A 26023-nucleotide genomic window follows, 5' to 3' on the forward strand; every position below is an offset into this window, starting at 1 on the left:
ATCATCCGATGGCTATCACGCGCAATCTTATCCTTCCCTCTCAAGCTGCGCATTTCTTCCTCGATCCTCGGAGAAAATACGGTTTTATTGGATATATTGTTGTAAAATTTAATCGGGGCTAATATTGAGAATGCAAAATCAATCAGATACAAATTTTACAATGGATGTGTCCCCATATCATGAAGGTAAAAATATCTCTTCATGTCTAATTTAACACTGTTGATGGTATATAGGGAATAAATTTTGAGTTGATAATAAATAAAGAGGATAAAATTTTCGATAGCAAATAAGGGAGCGATTAGGTTCCGGAAGCATTTTTCTCCAATCCTCGCCGCCCCTGCCTCTGGCTGGGAGCGGCCAGCAACTGCATCCTCATAGTCCTCCCCCTGCGCACCAATACTTTTACTCCACCCCGGGAGTAACAATGAATGCCTAGCACCAGTACTTTTACTCAGCCCCGTTCAGCACCTGTAGCTGAACCATATTCTGAGGCAGAACAAGGGTATCAAGAAATTCCATATGTGAGTTTTGTTCCATTACACACTTTCCCCGCTCTGCAAGCAAATGAAGCTTTTTGAGATGCCTCATAACACTGTTGAGCTTCTTTCCACAGGGCTATCTTCTCCTCAAAAAGAGGTTTTACAGGTAATTCTGTTCTCCATACCGTTAATTAAATCCTGTAGCTTCGATGACTTGGTTAATACTTGTAGCGTGCATTTGTTCCAAAGTACAGTGTTGAAATACCGTTGATGAATTTATCTAGGATTAAATATGAATATACTCTCATGTTTCTTTGATTGTTGTAGATCTGTATCAATATCTGAAATTAACTGACTGTATGTGAATGGAAAATTAACTGACTATAGGTCAATGGGGACTTCCACTTCGTTGTTTTCTATTTAATCAACGGTTCAGAATATATACACAGTTCCATAACATTTGCACTTCCAAATAGTTTAGTTGTGCCAACTAGTTGGTGTTTGGCTGATCTGTCATTCTGTTAGGTTATTCCTCTTTTCTCTTACTCATAGATCGATCATGTACATATCCTCTCTCCTTGTCACTGTCAGCTTTTGATGCCCTTTTGTCACCTTCCGGTTCGCTTTTAAGAAAGAATGTATCAGCTGTAATATTGTACTTCATTAGACAGTAACACAATAATAATAGTACTAAGCATTATACAATTTCATACTTCTGAAATAGGCAAAATAATGTACTTCATTAGGCAATAATTTGATTATGAATTAGGCAAAACAATGTACTTCATTAGGCAATGATATCATTATGAATTATGATTCTGAAGTAGCAAATATTAGGAAGAGTATTCAGGCAAAAAATATGGTTCCCGATTAGGCAATAATATGAGCAAGAATTAGGCAAAACTATGGTTCCTAAATCAGAAATAATGTGGCCAGAAACTAGGAAATAATATGGTCTTGGATTATCGAAAATAATAGGCTTCATTAGGCAATAATATGATTCTGATTAGGCAACAGTATGTTTATGTGTAGGAAAAATAGTGTACTCCATTAGGTAATTGCTTAGTTGGGAATTTCGTAACTCATTTTGACTGGCTGCCTTAATATTAGGTCACATAGAACTACCAGCACTGGTATCTAGACAGAGTTGTTGCTGGATTCAATACACATGCAGTCCTCTTTGTCACTTTGAGCTAACATATTTCATCTTGTAAGCAACATATGCTAAATAAACTACCAAATTATTCATTTTACTCTAGCATTTTTCTGCTCAGATTTAAGCATTTTTCAATGGTCTGACAATCTGCCATCTGTTTCGTTTTTCTATTGATCAACTTCATGCTTGTAGCTACCTGTTGAGAAGCATGCATGAAGCAAAAAACAGTGATACTATAAGCAATACCGTTACCATTTCTTTTCCATATCACCCCTTATTCAGTCTGTAATGCGTTGCTTTCAGTAGTAGGAGATCACAAACAAACTATTAGCAATTGACCAATTGTACTAACTACCTACAGAAGCTAGCACAACTTTTATGATCTTACATGCGTCTTTTTTCAGCTGTCCTCTATTACCGCTAGTTTTTTTATCACTTCATCTTTTTTCTGGTGGTCAGCCCTATATTTGTGTCTTTATAAGGGCAGTCTAATGTTTAAAGTAGGTGAAATATTGCTAAGTCTTCAACCTCTAGTGATTTTCTCTAATTATGCATTATGTTCTATCTTAAACGCATTGCAGATCATGAAATGGTCAGGAAGGGAAAGCAAATGTGTAGTCATCATTTGTTTGCAGTCATTGTTAATGAACATTATTTTTGCTTGTGATGTAATGCAAACACACATCATACCATTGTATGCAGATTAGAATTAAAATTGTTTGCAAACACGCATCATATCATTCTAACCTATTTTTTCCCGGTGTTTTTTCTTGAGTCCAATATTTTTTATAAATAATTATTGTTCTCGTAGAACAAATAACTATTTATACTCTTGGAACAATTTTTTTTTACATATGGTTATTTTCCCATCTTCTCTACTCGTGCTCTCCCACAATGGGCCCAAAACAATGCTCCATGTAGAGGTGGGGAAAAATGTGTCGCTGCCATGGTGGAGCACAAATGCGAACATGCATTTTTCGTATACACGTGTGATTACATGAGCTATCCAATATTTTTCGTATACACATGTGATTCATGAGCTATCCAAAACTATTCATGGTAGTCGAAGATGTATAATAATTCCACGCACGTACGTACATGCACTTGTTCGTTGCTCTCGATCGTGGTGGATATCTAGGCATAGCACTAGCAGCTAGCCGCCAGCCGCCAATTAAGTTGAATTATGATGTCGACGGACCTCGTCAAAGCAAAGGTAGCTGGGGTGCGTAGTATGTGTACGTACGCATATACGACTTGCTGCAGCAGTATGTGTATATGCATGCATGCATGCATTCTCGTCAAATTTGACTCTGACTTGGCGGCCTGCCAGTAGCTAAGGCTGCTAGCTATATATGTGTAGCGTGCAAGTGTGGCAGATCGACGAAACGATCTTTCCACACACTGCACGCACTACGATCCTCATTTCCATGGATCGCATGTGATGTGCCCCGCTCTACTTAGTGGCTAACGTACAGCCAGCCCGTCTCCATCTGAATAAGATAGTAACATCATATCAATCCAGTACGACCACTGTTCCTAGAGTTGACGACTATACATGCAACGGATCTACCCCATCATATCCTTCTCTCGCTAGCTCTACCCCTGTCAACTTTGGAGCCCCGAGACACCAAGCTTAGCTAGCTATATAAGGCCATGCGTGCCCACCGCTTCTGGCACACAAAACAGCTCGTGCCACAGATCGAGGTAGCCATGATGAGAGCACTGGCGGTAGTGGCCATGTTGGCCACGTCCTTGGCCGTGACCGCGCGCGCCGAGCAGTGCGGGTCGCAGGCCGGCGGCGCTGTGTGCCCCAACTGCATGTGCTGCAGCAAGTGGGGGTGGTGCGGCACCACCTCCGACTACTGCGGCACCGGCTGCCAGAGCCAGTGCAGCGGCTGCAGCGGCGGCGGAGGAGGCGGAGGCGGCGGCGGCGGCGGAGGCGGAGGCGGAGGCGGCGGCGGCGTCGGCTCCATCATCTCCCAGTCCCTGTTCGACCAGATGCTGCTGCACCGCAACGACAACGCGTGCCCGGCTCGGGGATTCTACACCTACGCCGCCTTCATCGCCGCGGCCAACGCCTTCCCCGGCTTCGGCACCACCGGCGACCTGGACACCCGGAAACGGGAGATCGCGGCGTTCCTGGGCCAGACGTCGCACGAGACCACCGGCGGGTGGGCCACGGCGCCCGACGGCCCCTACTCGTGGGGCTACTGCTTCAAGCAGGAGCAAAACCCGGGGTCCGACTACTGCCAGCCCAGCTCGCAGTGGCCCTGCGCCGCCGGAAAGCAGTACTACGGCCGCGGGCCCATGCAGCTGTCCTGGAACTACAACTACGGCCCGGCGGGGCAGGCCATCGGCGCCGACCTCCTCGGCAACCCCGACCAGGTGGCCGCCGACGCCACCATCGCCTTCAAGGCGGCCATCTGGTTCTGGATGACGGCGCAGTCGCCCAAGCCGTCGTGCCACGCCGTCTCCACGGGGCAGTGGAGCCCCACGAGCGCCGACCAGACCGCGGGGAGGCTGCCTGGCTACGGCGCCATCACCAACATCATCAACGGCGGCCTCGAGTGCGGCCGCGGCGTCGACAGCCGCGTCGCCGACCGGATCGGCTTCTACAAGCGCTACTGCGACATGCTCGGGGTCAGCTACGGGTCCAACTTGGACTGCTACAACCAGAGGCCCTTCGGCAGCTAAGCTAGCCGAACGATCTTAACTAAAATAGTACATATATTGCTTGTTTATATGTACCAACACACAAGAAGAGCTGTTACCACTACAAGGTAGAGTTCACAACAAGTGTATACGAATAATGCAAGCAATACTACTATATGCTACTGAATCATCAGTGCAATAAACAAAAATACATGCTTAGCGATCAATTTCGTGTTCGCGCATTGTCAATACTCACAAGTCGAATAATTACAAAATGGTGAATTCGGTGCATTTCATTGCCGTGCTTATTATGATAGTATGGAGAACGTTGCTATAAATCTTCTTCTTCTTCTTGATCAGTCAACCAAAAAAAAAACTTCTTCTTCCTTTCTTTATAAACGTGTTGCATTGGAACCCTCTAAAAACGCTCAGGTGCGGTCTAGCTTTTCCATATAAAAAGTTAAAAACAATAAAAAATAAAACCAGCTTCATGTATGAACAAATCAAAATCGACGCTAGCGTAGCAGGAGGTTTGGCTGAAATCCTCCCAATGCAATGCAAAAATATCTAGCTGAGTGCACGTGTCTAGTGGGTACGCAACTACGCATGCACCAAGTATATCTTTGTAGTAGAAGATATTAAATGGTCGGAATAATATATCAAATAGATATATATCCACCCAACAATATGCATATATACTATCTAGTTGGGAAAAAAAAACTAAAGCGCGCGTGCAAACTAGTGGCGATCTGAATGCATGATGGCAACATGCATGTAGGCACGCATGCATGGAAATTCCACAAAAGTTATGCTAGCTGGTCTTCTTGCAGCAGAGCCACTAGCTAGTTGCAAGTGGCTTCAATTTCATTTGGAAAAGGACACCTAGCTAGGTAGCTCGATCGCAGCAGCCAGCGCACACGTGAGCAAGACATTTGGATGGATGCATCCGATGTGATGCATGAATAAACCACGTATGTCTCCGACGACGTCGACCCTTCCACGGACGCCACACTCACAAGAGTCATGTAGTGTAGTGTTGCCTGTCAGCAAACCAACAGGATGAAGAATTAATTACATGCATTCCCGGGGCATTTTGCACGGCGCGATCGCCGTTGGCGATTTAATTTCCGGCGGGTTGCAGAGCGGGACGCGTTACGTTTTGGGCCGTGCCCTGTCCATCACGCACACACACTGCAAGGAAAGAAGGAAGTCAGCCCACGTTGGCTAGCGGAAATTTCAGCCCACAATCATCTCGATTTTTCCATTTTTCTTCCAAGTGTTAAACATCACTAATTTCTTAGCTGTAGCTTACTCGACCAGCCTCCGTTGTATCGTTGGGTCCGCCACGGCTTGGGTGGTCATATGATGTAATGGCAACAACGCAACGCAACGGATTGTATATTTAATATTAATGTAGTCACCGCAAGATATCTTCTTTATATTGACGGGTACGTCCTATTACTGAAAAAAAAACTACCTGTAATCGGAGTGAGGTGGAAACTAAACCAAGTTGGGTATGTTTCACTAAAGAATGTAACAAACCAGCAAATTGGCGCGCTACGCCGCGCCCATGGAAGATGAGCTTCGGTGCAATTAGTGATGAAGAGACAAAATGTACTCCCTCCGTTCCAAATTATAGGTTGTTTTGACTTTATTAGATTCATAAACTTTGTTATGCATTTAGATATACCCTATGTCTAGATGCATAATAATATCTATGTATCTATAAAAACCAAAACGACCTATAATTTGGAACGGAGGGAGTAGATAACAATGCTCTCTGATGTAGAGTGTGCAAGCACCCGGACTAAGAATCAAACTCAACAAAAGTTGGGATGGAAGGTCATTTTATGTGACACTGGTAGCGCATAGAAAGGCATCCGTAGTACCATGAGTTCCTGAAATTTGCATGCTCACCTAACCTGCTAAGCCAATAATGCCTCATTAATTAGAGAGGAGGACGGCGCATAAGCATTCAAAAACTTGTACCTGGTGGAGGAGATGGCAATGGCATCCCGAGTGCTTGTCATTGACCTCATATACGACAGATCACAACGGTCATCGTAGGTGGAAGAATGGCGTTGGAAGTCAATTGCATAGCACCGTGCGGCTGCACATATGTTTCCAGGATGGGCACATCAATAGGGTAGGGGAACAAAAGGGGGACGTTGCTCGCGTTAAAAACTAGGAAAGCGGTTGTTGCCGCAGTGGTGCGGACCGGACACAAATTGAGGGTGGGGAACACCACGACGGAGGAGACAAAGGGACGGGCATTAGGAGTGAATAGCTTTAAGGGAGGTCGAGTTTGTTGAGTTGCAATAACGGCGGGTTGGGGTGGCCCAGCCGGGCAGGCGGCAACAAAGAAGGGGGGGCAGCGCAGGCGACAACGGCGTCGACGGTGCATGCAAGCATCGGGGTGAGGTCCGTAGGCGGAGATGGAAGGGGGCAGTGAGCAAGAGCGCGCTGAAACAATCGCGAGGTAAAGACAATTCTTGGAATGCTCCGCGCGTAGGATACACGCGACCATCAAGGTTGGGACCACGACCCTTGAGCAAGCGCCGAGCTGGGACTACCATGCGTCTACTACATATGGGACGCGACTGAAGCTAGCGACATGCAGCGTATACGTGGTGGGATATCACTGTTCAAAACAACATGTAGCGATCGGTAATTTTTTTAGCACTCGCATACAGTAACTCGATGCCCTCGGAGGTCGGCGATCCTTGAAGTGATGTATCTCTAACTATCAGTTGATGGCCGGACCACGCAAAGCGTCAATGTGGCAATGTCACGCACCCGCGAGGCACATGAACACCAGCGGAAACGGCACTAAGGCTCTCGTGGGCCTATTTTTCCTCACTACCAGGGAATGGACCTTTCATCCACTGCATTAGTGCTGGTGGAATTGGACCCGATACTAATGTGAGCATTAGTACCACGTCTAACGGATAATCCCCTCATGACCCCCTTTAGTACCGAGTGGAGGCTCCACCCGATACTGAAGGCCCTCAGGCATATTAGTACTGGGTGGAGCCTCCACCCGGTACTAATGGATGACCTTTAGTACCGGGTGGAGCTCCCACCCGGTACTAAAGGAGCTCTCGTCCACCTTATCCATCCCCCCCCGCTACCCGCTCCCGTCTCTCTCCGCCTCCCTCCTATCTTCCTCTATCTTTCTCTCCTCTCTCTTAGCACCGCTTCCTCTCCTGTCACCAGCACCTCCTCTGCCTCCCTCCCCTCCCCACTCCACTCGCCCTCACCGGCAGTGAGGAGCAGCGGTGGGGCGAGGTGAGGCGACGGCGGGTGGGCGATAGTGGGTGGGGCGAGGTGAGGCGGTGGCGGGCGGGATGAGGTGTGGCGGCGGCGGGTGGGGCGAGGTGAGGCGACGGCAGGAAGGCGGCAGAGGGCTGCGGGAGGGCACGGTGCGAGGACTGCGGGAGGGCGGCGGCGGCGGGGCGGGAGGGTGGGGGCGGCTGGTGGGGTGGCGGGGGCCAGTGACGGGATTTCATTTTTTTATTTTTTTAATAGCTCTTTAGTACCGGTTATTTCAACCGGTACTAAAGGCCCTCCTTAGTACCGAACTAGCAATACCGGTTGCGCAATTGATACTAAAGGGAACTAGCAATACCGGTTGCGCAATTGGTACTAAAGGGATTCCTAACTGGTACTGATGAGGCTTTTCCTAGTGGTGTGTGTATGCTATAGATCAGACTATTATAAGCTGTAACAATAGGAATGAGTTCGAAATAACGAGCAGTTACGAATGAAGGGGCCGGCCCAAACAACTCTGGAGGCCGGGCATCCATCGCGCACGCGTGGCAGGACACGCGCGCCAAGCGAGAGGCCAGGAACCTTACAGCGATATATATATTGCAGCAGGAAAACATTGCTACTGTACAAAGTGAAATTAACTGACGACCTCTGCAAACTGCAACTAGATGATGAGGAAGAGCTCCAGCCGCTGCAACCATGCATGGATGACAACGTACACGCTACCTAGCTGTTAATTTGTTGCATGCGTACTTTGGGTAGTACGATAGCATACTTATGTATACATGCATATACGTATGTACTCCCTCCGTTCCAAATTATAGATCGTTTTAACTTTATTAGATTCATAGACTTTGTTATGCACTTAGATATACCCTATGTCTAGATATATAATAATATCTATGTATCTAGAAAAGTCAAAACGACTTATAATTTGGAACGGAGGGAGTATCTAGCTAGCCATCTAATTAATAAACTCGACCCCGTATACGTCGTACGTAAAACTACATATGTAGCTAGGTATATCGATCGATCTGTAACGATATTTAGTTTGATCGATTAGAAGTTGAGGACGCTGGCGTAGTACGGCGACCAACTCTCCATCCAGGGGCTCCGCAGCTGCGTCAGGAAGGGGTCCTGCATCCACTCCTGCTGCTGCGCCGGCTGCTTCGCCACCTCCAGCTGCGGCAGGCTCAGCGTCGCCGGCCTCAGCACCGCCGCCGTGGACTCGGTCACCACCTCCTTCTTCATGCATATGGTCGCCAGCGGCGGGATGGCCACGCCGCCCATCATCATCATGGTCGTCGTCTCTCCCTGCTGGTCCGAGGACGACATGGAGTCGGCGGGCGAGCCGGTGTTGTGGGAGGCGGAGGGCGTGGCGGAGGCGGAGGCGCGCGCGAGCTCCTCCATGGCCACCCGCTGCTCCAGCTCCTTGAGCGACACCGCCTTGCGGTAGATCTTGCACAGCACGATGTCCTCCTGCTCATATCGATCGACGCATCGTCTATCAGACTTAGAATTAAAAGAAAAGAAAAACGTTGCTTTCATGCTAGACCTGACAATTGACATGACACAGGCCGCTACTTTTCAAAGCACGCGCGATGCTACGAGGGCCATCAAGCACACCTAGCTACTCCATCGTAGCTACTAGCAGAGACGACGACGACGACGACGACGACTCGCTAAGTCAAAGTCAATGTCGTATTCATGTACCGTACCTTGGGTGATGAGTTGCCGGCGGCGGCGCCATTGTCGACGACGACGTCGGGGAGCCTGTACTCGTTCATGACCCAGTCGGTCTTGGTGCCCCGGGGCGCGCGGCCCTCGTAGTAGACGAGCGTCTTCTTGAGCCCGATGAGGCGCTTGGGGTCGGCGGCGCAGCGCACGGCGCGGTCCGACCCCGTCGCCTTCCAGAACCCGCGCTCCGTCGTGCGGCTGGGCCGCCCGCTGCCGCCGACGGCCTGCTTGCGGTCCCGCGGCACGAAGAAGTACCACTCGCGCTCGCCGATGCGCGCCAGGCCCGGCAGCTCCCACGGGTCGTGCCGGTACAGCTGGACGGTGGGGATGATGTCGAACTTGAGCTTCTTCCCGTAGGCCACCTGCTTGAGGTAGAACTCCAGCAGCTCCTCCTCCGTCGGGTGGAACCGGAACCCCGGCAGCTCCAGCTCCGCCGCGCCGCCGACCGACGATGAATGAGAGCGCATCTTGCTAGCAAATTATTAATGATCGAGTAGTTGTTGCTGCTGCTTGATCGATCGATGAATGGGAGCTAGCTGAGACCTGGGAGGAGAGAAGTGATTCCCCTTTGCATATATAGGCCGGCCCGCCGGGGAAGAAAGAGAGGGACATGCATGGTGGCGACTGAGAGGAAAAGGAAAGTGTGTGGCTGATGCGCTCTCGTCTCTTTCCGGGTCTTCTCCAGCGTCACGGCTGACTTTTACTATAATGGTGCGCTGTCTGTGAGTGTGGAAATTAAGACTTGGAATTCTTGATTGCTGACTGCTTAGTGCTCATTATATTACTTTACTTACTTGCATTGGGAGTTAATTATGATTTGGGAAAGAGTAGTTTCAGCGACTATATTTGCATGTCGGAGTTGAGTGTTAGTGAATAGCGATGCATGTGAAGCATTTTATTTCTTCAGCGAAAAGAAAATAGGGTTAAGGCGGCTATATCTTTGGTGAGTTACTTTAGCATGTCATATACGTTTAGTTTAATTATTTGAAAGAAAGAAAGAAAGAAAGAAAAATGTCAAAATTCAGTTTGCAAACTTTATGTACCAACAGAAAATCAACTTGTACTACTGCATTACAAAAACAAATTATATATATAATATGTATAACTCGTTAATTCTTCCTTCTGCTGCACACATCCAGAAATCGAACAAAATGGACACCTACTGAACTGAGTGCTGCAAAAAAAAGAATATCCTGATAAAGGAAGTGAGTGGCTGCAAGCCTGCAAAGTGGTCCGAGACGACTTGGTCCATTGGTGCACACTAAATGAATTCAGAGCACGTTAGTGTCTACACTGCGATTAGTAGATAAACATTATCGAGGATTTCAGTTCATGTGCTGCTACCCGTAGTGTTTTGATGAGATTGGGCAGACGTAGCTTTCTCAACGATGCGGAGAGAATCATCTCTGGCCGGCTTAATTACTGTATATTACCAAGCCATGCATTCTTGACCATACCCCGTTAGTTTATCCTATCCTATATATGTTTCATACTATATGCCTTTTTTTTATTGTTCTTACTATCTGCATATATAGAACAGAATGCAAATGTTTTTGCTTTCGCTGCCCCTTTTTTTTAAAAAAAAATAAACGCGTCTGTTAGTCACCTTTCTTTTCCATGACCAGGTCATATTTGAAATATCGAAATCTTATTCGGGAAAAAAAGAAAAAGAAATTGCGAAATTTTACAGGAATCATGGAACAAGCACACGTTGCTTCAAAAGTTATGGCTGTGTAGAGGTAGCCGTTTTTAACCACAGATGCGTAGTCCCATCACTTTGTAGAGGCAGCTGTACGTGTAGAATTCGTCCCTTGGGTATGACGCTGATAGCTTTTCTTTGACAGAATGCGTACGTTGAAGTGGTAAACCCCATGAAACGGTTTGAAGAGGGAAAATGCAAGCAAACAGACACCATCAGTTTCCACTTTCCACAAGATTGCCGGATGGATGGATGTTTTGACAGTTGAAATCGCTGCCATGACTTTCACGAGAAATCCCAAGCAGGGGACATATGCACATAGGTGCTCTCTTCAGATATCTCCAATCCTTTCTTTTGTCTCTCTAAAACCGCGTTGAATCGTTCCAAGTCTTGAAATGATTCTCCTTTTTGACGAGCTGATCCATCGGATTACTTTCTGATATGAAATCATTGCAGAGAATTCGGCGGCGGCGGCTGCTGCTGCAGTTGCGCAAAAGGAGCAGACTAATGGTTGGCTAAAGTGGTTGCATTTTTCAGGCACCTCACCATTCGCATGCAACTGTGGACCTGCTTGGACTATGCACGCCACTAGCAATCTACCATATGTCCAAATCAGAGCAATAACCTTTTGCACTTTAGCATGTGCCTTCCTATGAAGCAACCTTTGCTAAGGCTCTCCTCAACAAGGAAAGGAAATAAAATAACTATCAGTGAGTGGTGTAACTTCCTGGTTCATTCTTGTGTTTGACAGAACTTGCATTCAGTAATCACCTCAAATTTCATCCCAGGGGAAAACAAAATCTGCACTGAGTTTCCAGTCATAAAAGAACATCTTTTGAATCTCAAGTTCTCTCTCTCAAATCAATACAAGTACTGATGCGGCCATCTTTATTATGGATTTAAAGGCAAACATTTCCTTCTTGCGTGCTTTAAAAGGAATAAAATCATACCATAAACAAAGAAAGAGCGTGGACTTGTCTGGTGCTAGGAGACTGGAGACAACCGATGAGCCAGGTTGCTGTACCATATAAATCAAGAGAGCAAGACTTGGGAACGGAGTTGGAGCCATCCCTCCCATCCACATCTATTGTATTGGACCGGTTCTTCGATGCGCAAGTCGTTGCTGTTCCTGGTCGCTCGATGTTGTTGCTGTCCGGAGAGTCAAGTCCATGGTTGCATTGCACTCCTCCAGTGACATTCAGCCTCGCCCATCACCACACACCAAGCAACCGGAGATCGGATCCCAAACTTCTTTGAAGCGGTCCAAGTCTTACTACCGTTCCATTCTGTGTTGAGGAAAAAAGAGAAGCTTCTATTGGTGGGTCAGTCACCTCAGTGCTCTCCGAGTGGTGGCGATAATGCATCATCTTGAGTTGGAAGACCTGGACGAAAAGGCCGTTAGTGATCCATCTTTTTGTTGCAAAGAAAAAATTGTACTATATACTGTGAGAGATGAAAAGACACCTATGTGACGCCTGAGCTTAAGTGGAGCTGACCTGACCTTCTGAAATCAAATGTGAACCAGACAGGGAACAAAGAATGAAGCAGCTTCCTAGCTTCGTCTTCAGTATTAGTACTGCAGACTAACAGAGATATGCTTCTATATCTGCACATCAACATTTAGTTTCGGAAAACCTTCATCAAGGCCGGCAGTACAAAGTACAACAAAACCCAAATTTTTATTCTGGACAGGAACTTCTCCTTTACATACAGGGCGCATTTAGCCAGGTGAAGACCATGGCTCCTCTGTATGAGCACAACTCGCTTCCCTCATTATTCTTCTCCCTCTAGACAACTATACACACGAAGGACTCGGTGATGACACCAGTTCCCTATGAGCTACAGACCAGGACCATTACAAGGCCACCAACACCTAGTCCAGTAGAGGAGGACTATTACAAAGGCGCCAGCAGCCAGTCCAGTCCTGATCAAGGACATATGGCTTCATTTGGTGCTTTTATCGGATGACTGACGCCCAAGCTTCCTTCCCTTCTTGCCAGAAGCATCCTCTGTCGAACCATACTTCTTGCCACCAGATGTTGCCATCCTGTCTGCTGCTTCTCCATACCCTTCTGTAGAAGGGGTAGCATCGACTTCGATGACTTCTGGAGAGCTAGCTGTCTCCGCTTTCCCCTCAAGCCCTTCAGCCTCTTCATCCACACGGTAGTAAGCCTGACAGCAAAGTGTTTTGTCAGTTGCTGGTATTGCACTGCGACAGAGAGCTTCAGCTCATCAGTTCATCAGTTGAGAAGTAGTTCATAAGTGAACATTACCACGCAAGTGCGGGGTGGAGAAAGGACTTTGAATGAGTTTGGGCGGTTGTTGAAGTTTGTTTCAGGCACTCCTGGTACCCCTTCAGGTGACGTGAAGTGATCCACGTCATGGCCAACCTGTGGTACAACAATTAGTCTTGTAAACACAGCAGCCTGATACAATTCTGATGGCACCAATTAAAGGAGGGAAAAAAACATTTTTCCAGCATCTATCACCACTACTTACTCTTCCATGTCCACCAAAGACAAATGCATCAGAGTCCAGCGCTACTCTGTATTTCCCAGGCAAATCGCATCCAACTTTGTACCTGCATATTAGTTGCCAGTGTGGAGACGAGAGTAAGCACGTTATACAACAGGGAAAAGGGGATTTCAAAAAGGCAAAGCTTGCAATGTGTCACTTACCCATCATAAGTTTTCTTGGGATGAAAATTGAAAACAAAAACCAAATCTCCACGTTCGAATACAATAACCTGAAGGCAAGCACAAATAAATTGCAAAGGATATTTTAGCAAGCCAAACTGTTTGAATCAAATGGCTAGGGTTTCACATTGTGCTTTCCTAAATTACATCTCATCATAATCAGTAAAATATAGCACAAGCTAGAGTTAATACTCCTCCTAAGAAAGAATCGAATGGTGTAACACTCTCATACTAAGAATTTCTCAAGTCCTTACCTTTTTCTCCTCATTCATGTCGCTTACAATCTGCTTTGATGATGAAAGGAAGGAAAATTTCTCATCAAGCGCATTCATTGCTTGATCAAATGCATTCATGTACTGTCCAGCATTAGAGCAATGAGAAAAAAAATTGATATGTTAGCTGGAATAAATTGGAAACTTGAACTGTAGAGAAATCAGACAGAATAGACATTCGGTTGGATATTTAGTTTAACATATGCTCTTAAAAAATAATTTATATTAACAAAACAACCAATCATTGAGAAACCTGTTCCTATCTCTGCAAAGTAGAGTTAAGAAAATGTCATACCAATAATGCACGGAAATTATGCACTTAGCAATGCCAGTACATAAGCGTCAACAAAGTATTAGGTTTGCACTGGCCAAATGTGATCGATCTATTAAGTAACAAGTGATGGTTTGGTGAAGTTGGCTTTACCAGGACAAGCTTAAATAAGTGTGGAAAGGTTTACTTGAAATCGAACTCACTGTAAAAATGCAATAGTATGGAACTCACAGCATCTAGCTAGTATCAGAGACAGCGATTAAAGGAAAAGGTAATGGTCAAAGCGAGCTTATAATGGTGCCGTAACAAACCAAAAAAAACAAGAAATAAAAACTATAAGGGTTGTGTTCAAAGATATAACCTTGTATCGCAGGTGATCGGTGTCCACAAGGCTCCATTGACGTCTGCATTTATCATAGCTCCAGTTGTTCCCTTCTCTGGGAAAGTCGATCCATTCTGGGTGACCAAACTATAAGAGAATTGCTCATCAATCACAGCACACACCACTACAACTATGAATAAGAAGAAAGACATAAGAAATGAAATGCAGCTGCCCATTTTGTTCAACTAACTTCACTGAAGATCACTCTCATGTGTAAAAGCATAGGTAGCTGATGAAAAACTCGTTTGTTTATTCCAGCATGGTGCAGATGAAAGACTTGATAGCACCTCTGTAAGATGTTTGTGACACTTAAGCAGTTTCCTTTTTTTGAGGTAAATACAGTAGGGGAGGCCCCTACTGTCTAAGCAGTTTCCTTCGAATGGTGAAAGACTGAAGGTCAAATGTATCCCATGTTGTACAAATATATGGACAAGTCACAAGAGGATTACCAGCAATAAACAGACCACATTTCATGTGCAAAGACAAGCATTATTCAGAATTAATATTAATAGTTCAAATAGCGGTCAGGAAGTTGGGTTACTGAGAAAACAGAGGGACAACCCTTAATGCTGAAACCTCAAATAAAAAAAGAGAAAGGGTACATGAAATTTTTATTAATGGGGAACATTTTCAATAGATCAAGATTTTACCTCATTCCCCATAAAATTCAAGTAGCCATCACCTCCAAGGGCCATTGTGATGAAGTGAATCATCTGGAGCGTTTAATACACAATAAGAAAAATAAATTAAGAGGGGATGGAATACGTTCAAGAATAATATAAAACCAAATTCAACCAATACTTGAGGAGAGATGGAACCTTTTGGAGTGCAATCCCACGATCAATGGTAGGTGAAGCAGGCTGCAAGTCTGACATACCAGTGTACATTTCCTTGTCCATCAGAAGAAAAGCTATAGTTTTGTCGCCAACGATAGACTGAAAGTTTGCAAGAAATTAACTTCCAGTAGAAAGTAAATAAATCGTATGTGACTGCAAATTCTTAGACATGCTTAGGAGGGCATGGTAAACTTTCAGTAATAACTAATGCAGTTACTATTTACTAGTAATCAGGATGGAAATCCGATTAAAATATTCAAAAGGTACCTTATAATATACAAGGAAATAAGATACTTTACTACATAACTATATTCCCTTCTAATATAACGCATGGTACCTGATCATGGCTCTCAGCGTATGCAATGCATTTTTCAGTATATCTCCTGTTAGTCAAAGTATGCGCTATTTCACCCATTGACCACTCAGAGTCATCTTTGTTCTTCAGGTAGTCAATCCATCTATCAGGGATAGCCATTGCCAGGCGATAGTCAAACCCAACTCCACCTTCATCAACTGGCCGGCAAAGGACTGGCATGCCTGAAACATCTTCAGCAACAACAGTTGCTTCTGGCAGGATTTTGTGCATTAAATGATTCGCGAGCATCATATAAACAACTGCATCCACATCTGTGTCCAAACTGAAATACTCCTTGTAATTTCCAGTAAACCCCACATTAATACCATGGTGATGATACAGCATTGATGTAACTCCATCAAATCGGAAGCCATCAAACATGAATTCGTGCATCCAATATCTCAGGTTAGAAAGAAGAAACCTCAACACCTCCCAGTTAGCATAGTTGAACAGCCGGCTATCCCAAAGTTTATGATAGCCCCTATCTCCTGTATGAAAATAGGACTCATGAGTGTTTTGTCCAACATCATAGCCATTTAAACCATCTGTGACATTATTACTCGCATGACTATGGACAACATCCATGAGAACTCGCAATCCTAAACTGTGTGCCTTATCAACAAGATATTTAAGGTCCTCTGGTGTGCCTGATCTGCTGCTAACTGCAAAGAAATTTGTCACATGATACCCAAAAGAAGCGTAGTAAGAATGTTCCATAACTGCCATCAACTGAACTGTGTTGTAGTTATTTGCTCGTATGCGTGGCAACACATTGTCTGCAAATTCCCTGTATGTGCTTACTGCTGGCTCTTCACCACTCATCCCCACATGGGCTTCATAGATACGTGGAGCATCAGGCTTTGGAGGCCGAGGATACATAAACACGTACCTGAAAAACAGAGGTAATTGGTACCATAATTTTGTCATATATTTTTGCTGGGTTAGGATTTATTGCTTAAGTTTACAATGTGGTTCAGGACAGTAGAAAGACCTTTCAGAAGCAGGAGGATCCCAATGAACACCATCATAGGGAGCTCCAAATTTAGAGGCATCAACAGTTGCATAACGAATCCATGCAGGAATCCGATCAACCCACACCCCACCATGTTTAAACCGAAATTTAACCCTGGAATTGTGAGGGATGGCAGGTTCCCCTTTGACATGGTCAATTTTAATTGACCAAACACCAAATTTATCCTTCTTCATGTTGTGGTTCGCACCATTCCAGTCATTGAAGTCACCGACAAGCTGTGCCTCCCTACACCCATGATTTTAAAAAAAACTCCAAGTCAGATGCAATTAAAATAGTGGAAAAATAGGTTTTTCCATATGAAGAAAAATAAGCATTAAATACCAGAATAAAAAGAAGAAAAGGGAAAACATATTTTTAGTCTCCTCAGCCAAGACATGGAAGTCTTGCACAAGAATGAAATCTCCCAACCATTTTCTATTGCCAAACTTTGATTACTCTCCTGTGTTATAGCATTCTTTTTTTTTGGCTAACTGCTATCAGAAATCATCTCTTCACAAGCAAAATGAAAAAAATAAATGATGATGTCATACTCAATCAGTACATCATACATTAAAGAAAAATCGTTAACAAGTATTTGCACGACAACATTAGAACTTACTGTGCAGCAGGTGCCCATTCACGATATACAGTTCCATCCTTGTTTGTATTGATCCCAAACTTCAAATAGCCTGAAAAATGTAGAGTCGAGGAAAATTGATGACACAAACAAGGTAGTATTATACACTGCAGAAAGATGCTATAAATATGCATTCTGAATGCACGAGCTGAGCCTAACCTTTAGAAAATTCTTCAAGACCTCCTTCATTTTTCTCAATGGAACTTTTCTGCTCCAGGTATCTTTTCATCCTGTAGCTGAAATGGTCCTTGAATTTCTCCAACTTGGGGTCCAGCTTGTATATGGGAAGATGGTTGACATCATCTTTGGTAGCTTCCATAGTTTTATTTTCTTGCACAGTCGCTGCAGTGGCGAATTTGCTCTTGGCCTTGCAAAGACGCATGAGAGTCAGATGTAGAATTATAGTAGCAATAGAAACTAGTACATGACAATGTTGTAATTAGCTGCTACATTAACCACAGAACAGTATATCACACCACTTTTTAACTCTTACTACGTCGTAAAGGATTAAAGTGGCAGAAGAAAACCAACTTAAAAAATTCAAAGAAATTTAATTGAAGTCTGAGATCCACTTGATAAAACATCGATGTTACTGGTAACAAAGCAATAGAGCCTAGTCTCACCCAAATCCAAAACGTCTCCCAATTGACATATTCCAGAGGTTTTTCTCTAAAATTACTACCGAATTCCATTTCCTCTGCAATAACACGTTCCAATCTTGGAAAAAGATTTACCTTTGCCGGCCCCGACCGGCGAACGTCGCGCTGGACAGACAACACACTCAGGCGCACATTGCCACCACCCTGCAAAACCATCAAGGAACCAGCCATGAGTAGAAAAACAAAAGGACCAAATCCAGTGGTACCCGATTCTCCGCAGCTCACCGCGATCCCTGGCGGCGCCGCCCGATCAGAAGGCGCGCGCGGGCGCCGCGTGGGCTGGAGAGGAACCGGAGAGGAAGACGACGACGTGATGCACAGCATTTCGGCGGCGAGTGAGTCCCATCTTGTCAGCACTGGGAGTTCCTCGAGCTTTATAGCGGGCGCCGGAGCTGGGTTGGCGTCTTTTCCCCCCTCAACCTCTTCTCTCCCTCGCAATGAAGGCGTGATTTTTTTTGGCTTTCTTCTCCGTCGCAATCTGCCGCGGCTGCCACCACCACCAGACAACAAGGAGGGGGAGGCCATGGCACTGACATGAGGCGGATCTGTGGGCCCGCACGGGCCGGGAGCGCCACGTGGGCCCCTGTTTTCCTCCTCTTTGAGATTGTTTGGTTTGTGCAGCCAGATGAGCATTATTGCAACTCGTAGCACAAAAGTGACTTTTTGTGTACCTTTTCTAACAAATTAAACTCATATGCATCCGCGACGAGCTGTGGATGTTGTTAATCAGGCAAAGTTCCCTTTGGTTTTTCTTGCAGTGCAGAGTTCATCTTGCTTCTACGAGTATATTGCGTGTGAGACGGCCTTCTTCAGTTTGTAACTGCAGACCAAATGGCCGCCTGTTTTTCTTCCCAAGCGATGAAGATAAGGACGTGGAAAGTTAGATGTGCTTGCTCGTGTGATTTGAATGTGATCATCTGAAGCAAACGAAAGGTTTCCAGCTTTTTTTTTTCTGGTTGTCACACGAGCGTAGTGTGACGACGGCCTGTCCTGGCCCTCCTCAAAATCAGACAATCTTAGAATGAGCAGTGAAAATGATAATGGCATCAAAGCCTAAAACAAAATAGACTGGAAGAGCATCATCTCAGGCCTCAACTCTGAGGCATCTATTTATTCTTTGTGTAACTAGTTCTAGCCTGTGTGCTTTACAAGTGGTGTTGTGGGAACTAGCTATGCTCCACAAGTTTATTCAGAACAGGCACATTGCTTCCTTCCAACCCTTGCTCCAAGCAAGCCTGTATCTTAAATACATGATCAAGGCCACAGCAGCTGAAATGGTCAGCTGAAAGAATCAACAGGCTGATTGTCCATCTCTATTCGCCGCACTAAAACATCATGGCAGAGATCTCATCTTGCACCTGAACCCTCTACAGATCCGTGGTACCTTTACTTTGCTGGGTTTCCTCCTATCACCACAAGCCAACTCTTGCGGAAGATTCATTTTTTTTTTTGCGGGCATGGAAGATTCATATTTTATCTCCACAGATTGCTCTTAGTTGTCACTCCCTAGTAATCCATCTGTGCCCTCGGATCTCATACCCACCTAGGCCGTGATCACTGCTCTCTCCACCACTCTCTGCGCTCATGTACCCTGATTTCTTGCGATGCCTTCGCGCTTTCTTTGGACCACTGTTGTCACTCAGGCTCCCATTCAGGAGAGGATCATCAATCCCACTGATTACCCTGTTCATGGATGTGGGGGAATTGATGCAGCTGTCATCATTTGTTTTCTTCTTTCCCTTCTCGTGCTTTTTTATGTTCTGGGATATCATGTGCAGCTTTTCATTGATTGGTTCCACAGCATGGTTCACAGTGAACTTCAAGTCATTCACAATCTGCAAGATTCAGTCAAATGGAATATTTCAGTTTAGCTAGTATAGTTTTAGGGGACGACACATTTGAATGTAGTAGAAACTTTTTTTCCTTACATATTCACCACCTCCAAGTACAACATCACGGACGCTTTCTTTTATGCCAGTGGAACACCTCACACAATCATCTGGCTGGGGAAGCCTAAACTTGGTTGGGCGCTCACTATCCTTGACTTCGTCTGGATCTAGAGGGCAGTCAACTGAAGCATAGTCTCCAAGAACTGAAACATCTCCAACAAAACGATCACCCATTAGCTCGTATGGCTTCGCAGGAAAGACATACAGGTGGACAACAGAAGCAACACCCATCTGCATCAGAGTGCAGAAGACTTTGTCAGAGTTTACTTCAAAGTTCAAATGAATATTAAAAACGCAAACATGCATAAACAACGACCTATATAACATGCCCTCTTCCAACAACCAACACTAAAATTTCCCATATGATAACTCATAAATGAATCTTCAGTGCCACAGAAGGTATTGAAAGGGTAAAATAGAAATTAACCACCTCTATGCAGATAATGAAGTCTTGAATACTTGACTTGAACTGCAATTCTTGAGCAATAGGACCTCTCAACAAGCCCCAATTGAAGAGCAGTGCAATTGCTATGCCTTGCCACCATGTTAAGAACACAATAGACTTGAATGTCAGAAATTTTGCAAGAGGCTTTATATGGGCTAACTCATCCTTTATCGCGGCATAAAATTGAACAAGACAGTATAAGGCCCATGACTGACTGAAATTGAGAGCCACAGCCGTGTAAGAGTACCTGGCAGACAAGTAAATAGTTCAGTAGTGGCAAGACAATGATTTGTTTAACTCCTATATATACATCATCAAATGCACAAACAAGTTCACCAATGCAAAGCACATGTCAAAAGATTATGAGGCAGGGTAAAAGGATGAAACAACAAAAAAACTTATAGTTGCACTTAGTGCGAGATTTAACACAGAAACTTATAGTTGCACTAAGGAGGGTGATACCCACCATCAATTAGATGCAAACACAAAATGGAAACAAATCCAGTGGTATCAGAGTCACGTACGCAGACCATTGGAGTCATCTACCGCGACATGAAACACCAAATATCATGATATTCAAGGCAATAATGTGACAGGCCATGAAATCAAGCACATGAGCATATATGGTAAATGGAAGTTGCAAGTCATAACTGGACTAGATGTGCAGCAAACCTGAGTCTATGATATACTAAGTGGTTCATTATGATTGATACATACTATGCTGACTGTTTAAACTTTAAAGTCCAATGAGCATAAAAGCATTTGAAATTGTAGAAATCCCAACAATATTAGAACATAACAATGTGGTCAAATGAGACAAGTCCAATCTAGGATCGGTGAGTGAAAGAAATCAGCGTCGCTTACCCACAGTTCAACTTAAACTCTCCTTCACAGTACACCCCAAAGGATTCAAGAATCACCGCAAGAATAGCACATATTGATTTTATTATCATCTGTTCCAGGCCATGGAAAATGAATTAGTTACATAACCGTCAATGCAAAGTCAATAGGAGTGGAAGACAAAGAACCACATACATATTGAACTAGCCCAAACTTGATGACCAAGTAGAACCATTCGCCTAGAGGCCATGGTTTCAGCAAGTAATTCATTGGAAAAGGATGGTGTACATATCGTTGTTCAGATGCTTGGCCTAAAAGTGGTGCATCAGAACCTGAGCCACCCTCCTTCTTCAGAAATTCAATCGTCCTATCTTCGCCACCTAGCATAATAAGTAATAGAGTTAATTGCACCCACCATACAACAACTTGTCAGGTGGGTGCAGATTGGTCCAACAACTTGTAAAATGCTCAATCTAGTACAATAACTTGTCAGGTGGGTGCAGATTTGTCCAACAACTTGTTAAATGCTCAATTTAGTGCAATAACTTGGCAAATTGGTGCACCTACAGTCCAAACGTTACAACGAGAACGTAATAAGCAAAGTAGATGGGCATGTGAATTTTATTTCAATCAATAATTCTTATTTTTTGTCAAGTTGTTGATTGTGACCTGTCTGTTGCTTCTCAATTGTGTACATAACTTATTTGTTCATTAGTTAAAATTGAATAAAATTTTAGAATTACGCCATTGGTATTACTGAAATACTAAAGTCCACAAGAGAGACCCTGGGACCTTAGGTTTCTTCTACGCTTCTGCACATTGTATTCAACAACCGTAGAGAAGCATGTATGTTTCTAGTTTCGCTCAGTTTTACTTTCTAAACAAATACATGTGGCTTTAAAAAAATATTTACACCAAACTTTTAAAAGGTATTGTTAGTATGCATTAATATATTGGTTTTTTAGCTGAAGAAAATATATAATTAAAATGTAAACATTGAGGGTGAACTTATCAATATTGAATATGAAATTAAATATTTCTAATTAAAATTAAATCATTGCATAAAAATAATTAATACGAATTAATTTCATAAATACTGAAGGTTCTAGTTCTAGCTAAAATACGTTACCCTTGTGACATGAATATCAATGGTCAAATAATATTCAATAACTTCGCTTCAAAAAAATTAATGTTCAATAACTTGTTCTGATGTGAATATCGTCTTGCCCGGCATTAGCAAATATGTTGCTTGTTACAACATTTGGACTACGGATGCATTGATTGACCAATTTAATGCACTAATTCGAGCATTTTACAAGTTCTTGGACCGATCTGCACCCACATGCCAAGTTATTATACTAGATTAAGCCTTTTACAAGTTGTTGGACCAATCTGCACCCATGTGACAAGTTATTGTACTAGATTGAGCATTTTACAAGTTGTTGGACTAATCTGAACCCACCTGACAAGTTGTTGTATGGTGAGTGCAATTTACTCTAGGTAATACTACATAATGAGGCCAAGATATGGACGATGGCATTGGAATGTAAAGTAATTGGCAGAGGAGTACCTAAGCAAGCAACTAGATACCGCCCAAAACAGTACATAGCAAATGCCTCATATCCATCTCGCAGGATCTCAATATCAACACTTATTGATGGATTTACTAATGATATGTACTGCAAGAGAAGTCATAAAATGTTAAGAAGTATATAATTGGAGCTAGATCTTATCCTACAACTGGAGTGCAAATATAGGTATTAATCCGTTGGGCAAACGACAAAGCAGCAACATAGCACCTTACCGACTCGACTGCATAGCACGGCACCATGAGAATGACGCCGACAAGAAACTTCTGTTCCTGAAAGAACACAGAAGCGGTGTGGATGAGTGAAGAGATCAAGCCAAACATAGTTCCAATAATTCAAAACACTGGCAAACAATTCACAACCTCTGGGTTCTTGTAGGCTGACAGATGGTTGAGCAGCAGGTATAGGGACAGCGAGAGCGAGATGACGACAAAAACGCCGGCGATGATGGTAGCCCAGAGAGGCAGCGCATAGCTCCCGAGAAGAGAGAATGATTGCTCGGGCAAGGCCATCGCCCTGTCTTCTCCCAGCCCCCCTTGTCTGCTCTCCTCGGATTATGCTCCCTTTGGAGCGAAATCTTTTCCAGGGTATGGTTCATAGAGGATCATAGTTCACAATCCCCAATTGAGACTGGAGTCCTTCCCCTTTTGAGCAGCCGGGCCAGTGCCTACAATTCTGATCTTTCTTCCACCTAATACTCAATGGCCTTTACCTGCAAAGCAGAAAAATAATATAAGAGCTAAAGATGAGGAGGAGCCGCAAGCAGGGGCGGACAGTGGGTGTACCCGATAAATTCTGCAGAAAATCGAAGCTACAGGTAAATGCATGGTCAGATCCGAATACAAATAGCATGCATTAGGGTTTTAAGTTTTCGATTTCGCGCAGCAGGAAGGGGAAGGGAATGGAATGGGCGGGCATACCTGTCGGATGCTCGCCGGCCGACGAAGAACTGGCCAAGCCGCGGCGGCGCTCGCCCTGTCGTCGCCGCTAGGAAAGGAAAGAAAGGCCGAGAGCGAGAGAAGGCGTGGAGCCAGCGGAGAAACAAGACGAAGGCCCGACCGGAGGGTGATTTTTTTTATTTAATTTTTTCTTTCTATTTACGATTATCAATGTGTTTGGTTTTATTTCGGAAGATTAGGTGGCGGAATCACAGTTGTTAGAGACAGGGACTGCGATATGTGAGTGGATTTTTGGCATCCCACATGCTTCCAACGTTTCTAGTTTTGTTTTGGAGTCGCTGTCTGTCATGTCATGTCCCTCGCGCTCTCTGGGCCCTCTGATTCTGCTGCTCTTCTAGCAACTCCAGATCGTATAGCCCCACTAGCCCCCAATCCAAATCTTGGGTCTAGCATGATGGATCTTTACCGAAAATTGCAGTGGTTGGTTCGATGGAATTTGTGCATGCTTTCAGCTCCAAGTTTGCAGAGCCGCAGATGTTTGGTTTAAGAATTTGCAGAGCCTCTCTGATGATTACGACTCCAGGTTTCATGAACAGTACAGGAGCACGAGCCTCCCACAGACTATGGATAATTTTCTTAAAATATTATGGATAGTGAGTGGCTGTCACTTGGGACAGCTCACAGGTCAAATCTTTAGCTTGTAAGCAATGCGATCCTTACCACTCTACAGGTCAAATTGGGAATACCTCGTCTATTATTTTGCAAGTTCAGATCTTTTCAGACAACCACATATCGGATTACTTCGAATCCCCTGATAGAGTGTCAGCTCATGGCATGAACGGATGGACTTCAGAGTAGAGTATCTGCAACTACACAAGTTCAGCTCAGAATTTCAGACCTTTGTATAGATATTTATTTTTAACTAGGCATCTTTTGTTACCAGATATCCTTAGAGTGTTGGTTACCGAAGGATCGGGACAGACGACCAGAGGAGGTGAACAGGCACTTTTAAAATTCTCTGGCCTATATTCCTATTGCCGCCCCAAGCACACCTTGTAATATCAAGATGATAAAAATCAACTTGTGACAAATTTACCCTAAGAACGATTAGAAACGCTCAAAGCGTAGCGGAATCAAACGCAAAACGAACTCCGAAAAAAGCTCGCACAAGAGATTAAGTAAAGCTAATACTAAACCCTCGTACAAAGATTAATTAACTAACCAAAGATTAGTAGCAGCAAGCAGCCAAGCACTAGATTAATTGTTGTAAAGCTACGGAACTCGAATGCAAGCTACAGGTGATCTCATGTAAATCCAAAAGCTAATTGCATCATTATGCACTTAGAGAGGCAAGTACAGTACAAGCTTCTGGACGTACAAGATTAACAAATTAACAATTGCTATGCAACATTGATCCCTGTAGCAGGAAAGTGACAGTTCATGGAAAATGATTCTTCTCTGAATTAAATAGACAAAACTTCTCCGCTTACCTGCTCACCCGAGAGAAGTGCCGAGCTTGAGCTGCAGGAGACTGTCGGAATGAGCTGCACTGCTTGGGCCGCTGCTGGCTCCGCAGGCCGCGTCCACGAGACGCTGGACCGGCAGCTGGAGTGCAGCGAGCTGGGCCTGCCAAGCCGGGCCGCCTCTTCCTCGACGCTACGCGGATTCAAACGAAACTTGAGCCGAAGAAGCACCTCCTCAACAGCTAATAGATCCAAGGAAAAATATCTCGAAAATCTCAAATATTCATCGTGGATTTTGAAGAAAACCGAACGCCTTTCACAAACCTCAGTTTGAGGAAAACTTTAAATTCACGTTGAATCCGTGAAGTATTTAAGTAGGAATCGTATCAAAGTTGTTCATAAGAATCCCAGCAATAAAAGCCCCCGCAACAAATTTCACGGGATTTGGAACGAGCCGCGAAGAACGAAAAATCCTCAAAATACCTCCGAAAAATATGAAAACGAAAAATCCTCAAAATACCTCCGAAAAATATGAAAAAAAGAAACCTAATATCTTGAGAGGATGGAACAAGTGAGCACGAATTTGATCTTTGGATTACTCCACCATGTTCAATTACAAGTTACTCTTAAGAAGAATCAAAACTAAGATGGTAATGTTCGATTACAAGCTACCCTTAAGCACAATCAAAACTAAGATGGTAAATGTTCGATTACAGGCCACTCTT

At 44.3% G+C, this 26023-nt stretch overlaps 4 protein-coding genes across 6 annotated transcripts; 1 reads left to right on the forward strand and 3 right to left on the reverse strand.

Moving 5' to 3' along the window:
• The first annotated feature begins 3273 nt into the window (after window positions 1-3273).
• LOC117851858 (chitinase 1) lies at window positions 3274-4514 on the forward strand. Its single transcript, XM_034733771.2, has one exon. The coding sequence runs from the start codon at window positions 3289-3291 to the stop codon at window positions 4327-4329; it is 1041 nt and encodes a 346-aa protein (XP_034589662.1). The 5' UTR covers window positions 3274-3288; the 3' UTR covers window positions 4330-4514.
• Window positions 4515-8140: 3626 nt separating this feature from the next.
• LOC117854084 (NAC domain-containing protein 22) lies at window positions 8141-9911 on the reverse strand. Its single transcript, XM_034736367.2, has 2 exons — window positions 9276-9911; window positions 8141-9036 (listed from the first exon to the last, which is right to left on the reverse strand). The coding sequence occupies exons 1-2, from the start codon at window positions 9759-9761 to the stop codon at window positions 8617-8619; spliced, it is 906 nt and encodes a 301-aa protein (XP_034592258.1). The 5' UTR covers window positions 9762-9911; the 3' UTR covers window positions 8141-8616.
• Window positions 9912-12653: 2742 nt separating this feature from the next.
• On the reverse strand, window positions 12654-18653 carry LOC117854082 (1,4-alpha-glucan-branching enzyme, chloroplastic/amyloplastic). Its single transcript, XM_034736365.2, has 14 exons — window positions 18339-18653; window positions 18189-18257; window positions 17614-17821; window positions 17437-17506; window positions 16797-17063; window positions 15788-16694; window positions 15433-15549; window positions 15265-15327; window positions 14594-14701; window positions 13944-14045; window positions 13672-13739; window positions 13493-13574; window positions 13267-13383; window positions 12654-13165 (listed from the first exon to the last, which is right to left on the reverse strand). The coding sequence occupies exons 1-14, from the start codon at window positions 18636-18638 to the stop codon at window positions 12938-12940; spliced, it is 2706 nt and encodes a 901-aa protein (XP_034592256.1). The 5' UTR covers window positions 18639-18653; the 3' UTR covers window positions 12654-12937.
• Window positions 18654-19142: 489 nt separating this feature from the next.
• On the reverse strand, window positions 19143-24071 carry LOC117854083 (protein LAZ1). Of its 3 annotated transcripts, none has more exons than XM_034736366.2 (9): window positions 23857-24034; window positions 23299-23648; window positions 23152-23208; window positions 22918-23026; window positions 21543-21727; window positions 21372-21460; window positions 20493-20754; window positions 20042-20293; window positions 19143-19948 (listed from the first exon to the last, which is right to left on the reverse strand). In XM_034736366.2, the coding sequence occupies exons 2-9, from the start codon at window positions 23446-23448 to the stop codon at window positions 19613-19615; spliced, it is 1440 nt and encodes a 479-aa protein (XP_034592257.1). In that variant the 5' UTR covers window positions 23449-23648; window positions 23857-24034; the 3' UTR covers window positions 19143-19612. The 3 variants fall into 3 exon arrangements, 2 of the variants coding, with proteins under 2 accessions (XP_034592257.1, XP_072149473.1); XR_011898102.1 differs by having other exon boundaries at window positions 19807-19948; window positions 20042-20205; window positions 23857-24071; XM_072293372.1 differs by lacking the exons at window positions 23299-23648; window positions 23857-24034 and having other exon boundaries at window positions 23147-23207.
• Between the last annotated feature and the right edge of the window lie 1952 nt (window positions 24072-26023).

Source organism: Setaria viridis, chromosome 4 (assembly GCF_005286985.2).
Source record: "Setaria viridis chromosome 4, Setaria_viridis_v4.0, whole genome shotgun sequence".
NCBI lineage: Eukaryota > Viridiplantae > Streptophyta > Magnoliopsida > Poales > Poaceae > Setaria > Setaria viridis.

Coding starts and splice junctions, on each gene's coding strand:
- LOC117851858 (XM_034733771.2), top strand. CDS start 3,289: ATGCGTGCCCACCGCTTCTGGCACACAAAACAGCTCGTGCCACAGATC.
- LOC117854084 (XM_034736367.2), bottom strand. CDS start 9,761: ATGCGCTCTCATTCATCGTCGGTCGGCGGCGCGGCGGAGCTGGAGCTG. Junction 9,037..9,275: donor CCGGCAACTCATCACCCAAG/GTACGGTACATG, acceptor CGATATGAGCAG/GAGGACATCGTGCTGTGCAA.
- LOC117854082 (XM_034736365.2), bottom strand. CDS start 18,638: ATGGCCTCCCCCTCCTTGTTGTCTGGTGGTGGTGGCAGCCGCGGCAGA. Junction 15,550..15,787: donor ACGCTGAGAGCCATGATCAG/GTACCATGCGTT, acceptor GCAAACTTTCAG/TCTATCGTTGGCGACAAAAC. Junction 13,384..13,492: donor TCTTTGGTGGACATGGAAGA/GTAAGTAGTGGT, acceptor GTTGTACCACAG/GTTGGCCATGACGTGGATCA.
- LOC117854083 (XM_034736366.2), bottom strand. CDS start 23,448: ATGGCCTTGCCCGAGCAATCATTCTCTCTTCTCGGGAGCTATGCGCTG. Junction 21,728..22,917: donor GTATCTAGTTGCTTGCTTAG/GTACTCCTCTGC, acceptor TTATTATGCTAG/GTGGCGAAGATAGGACGATT. Junction 21,461..21,542: donor AGTTTGGGCTAGTTCAATAT/GTATGTGGTTCT, acceptor GGCCTGGAACAG/ATGATAATAAAATCAATATG.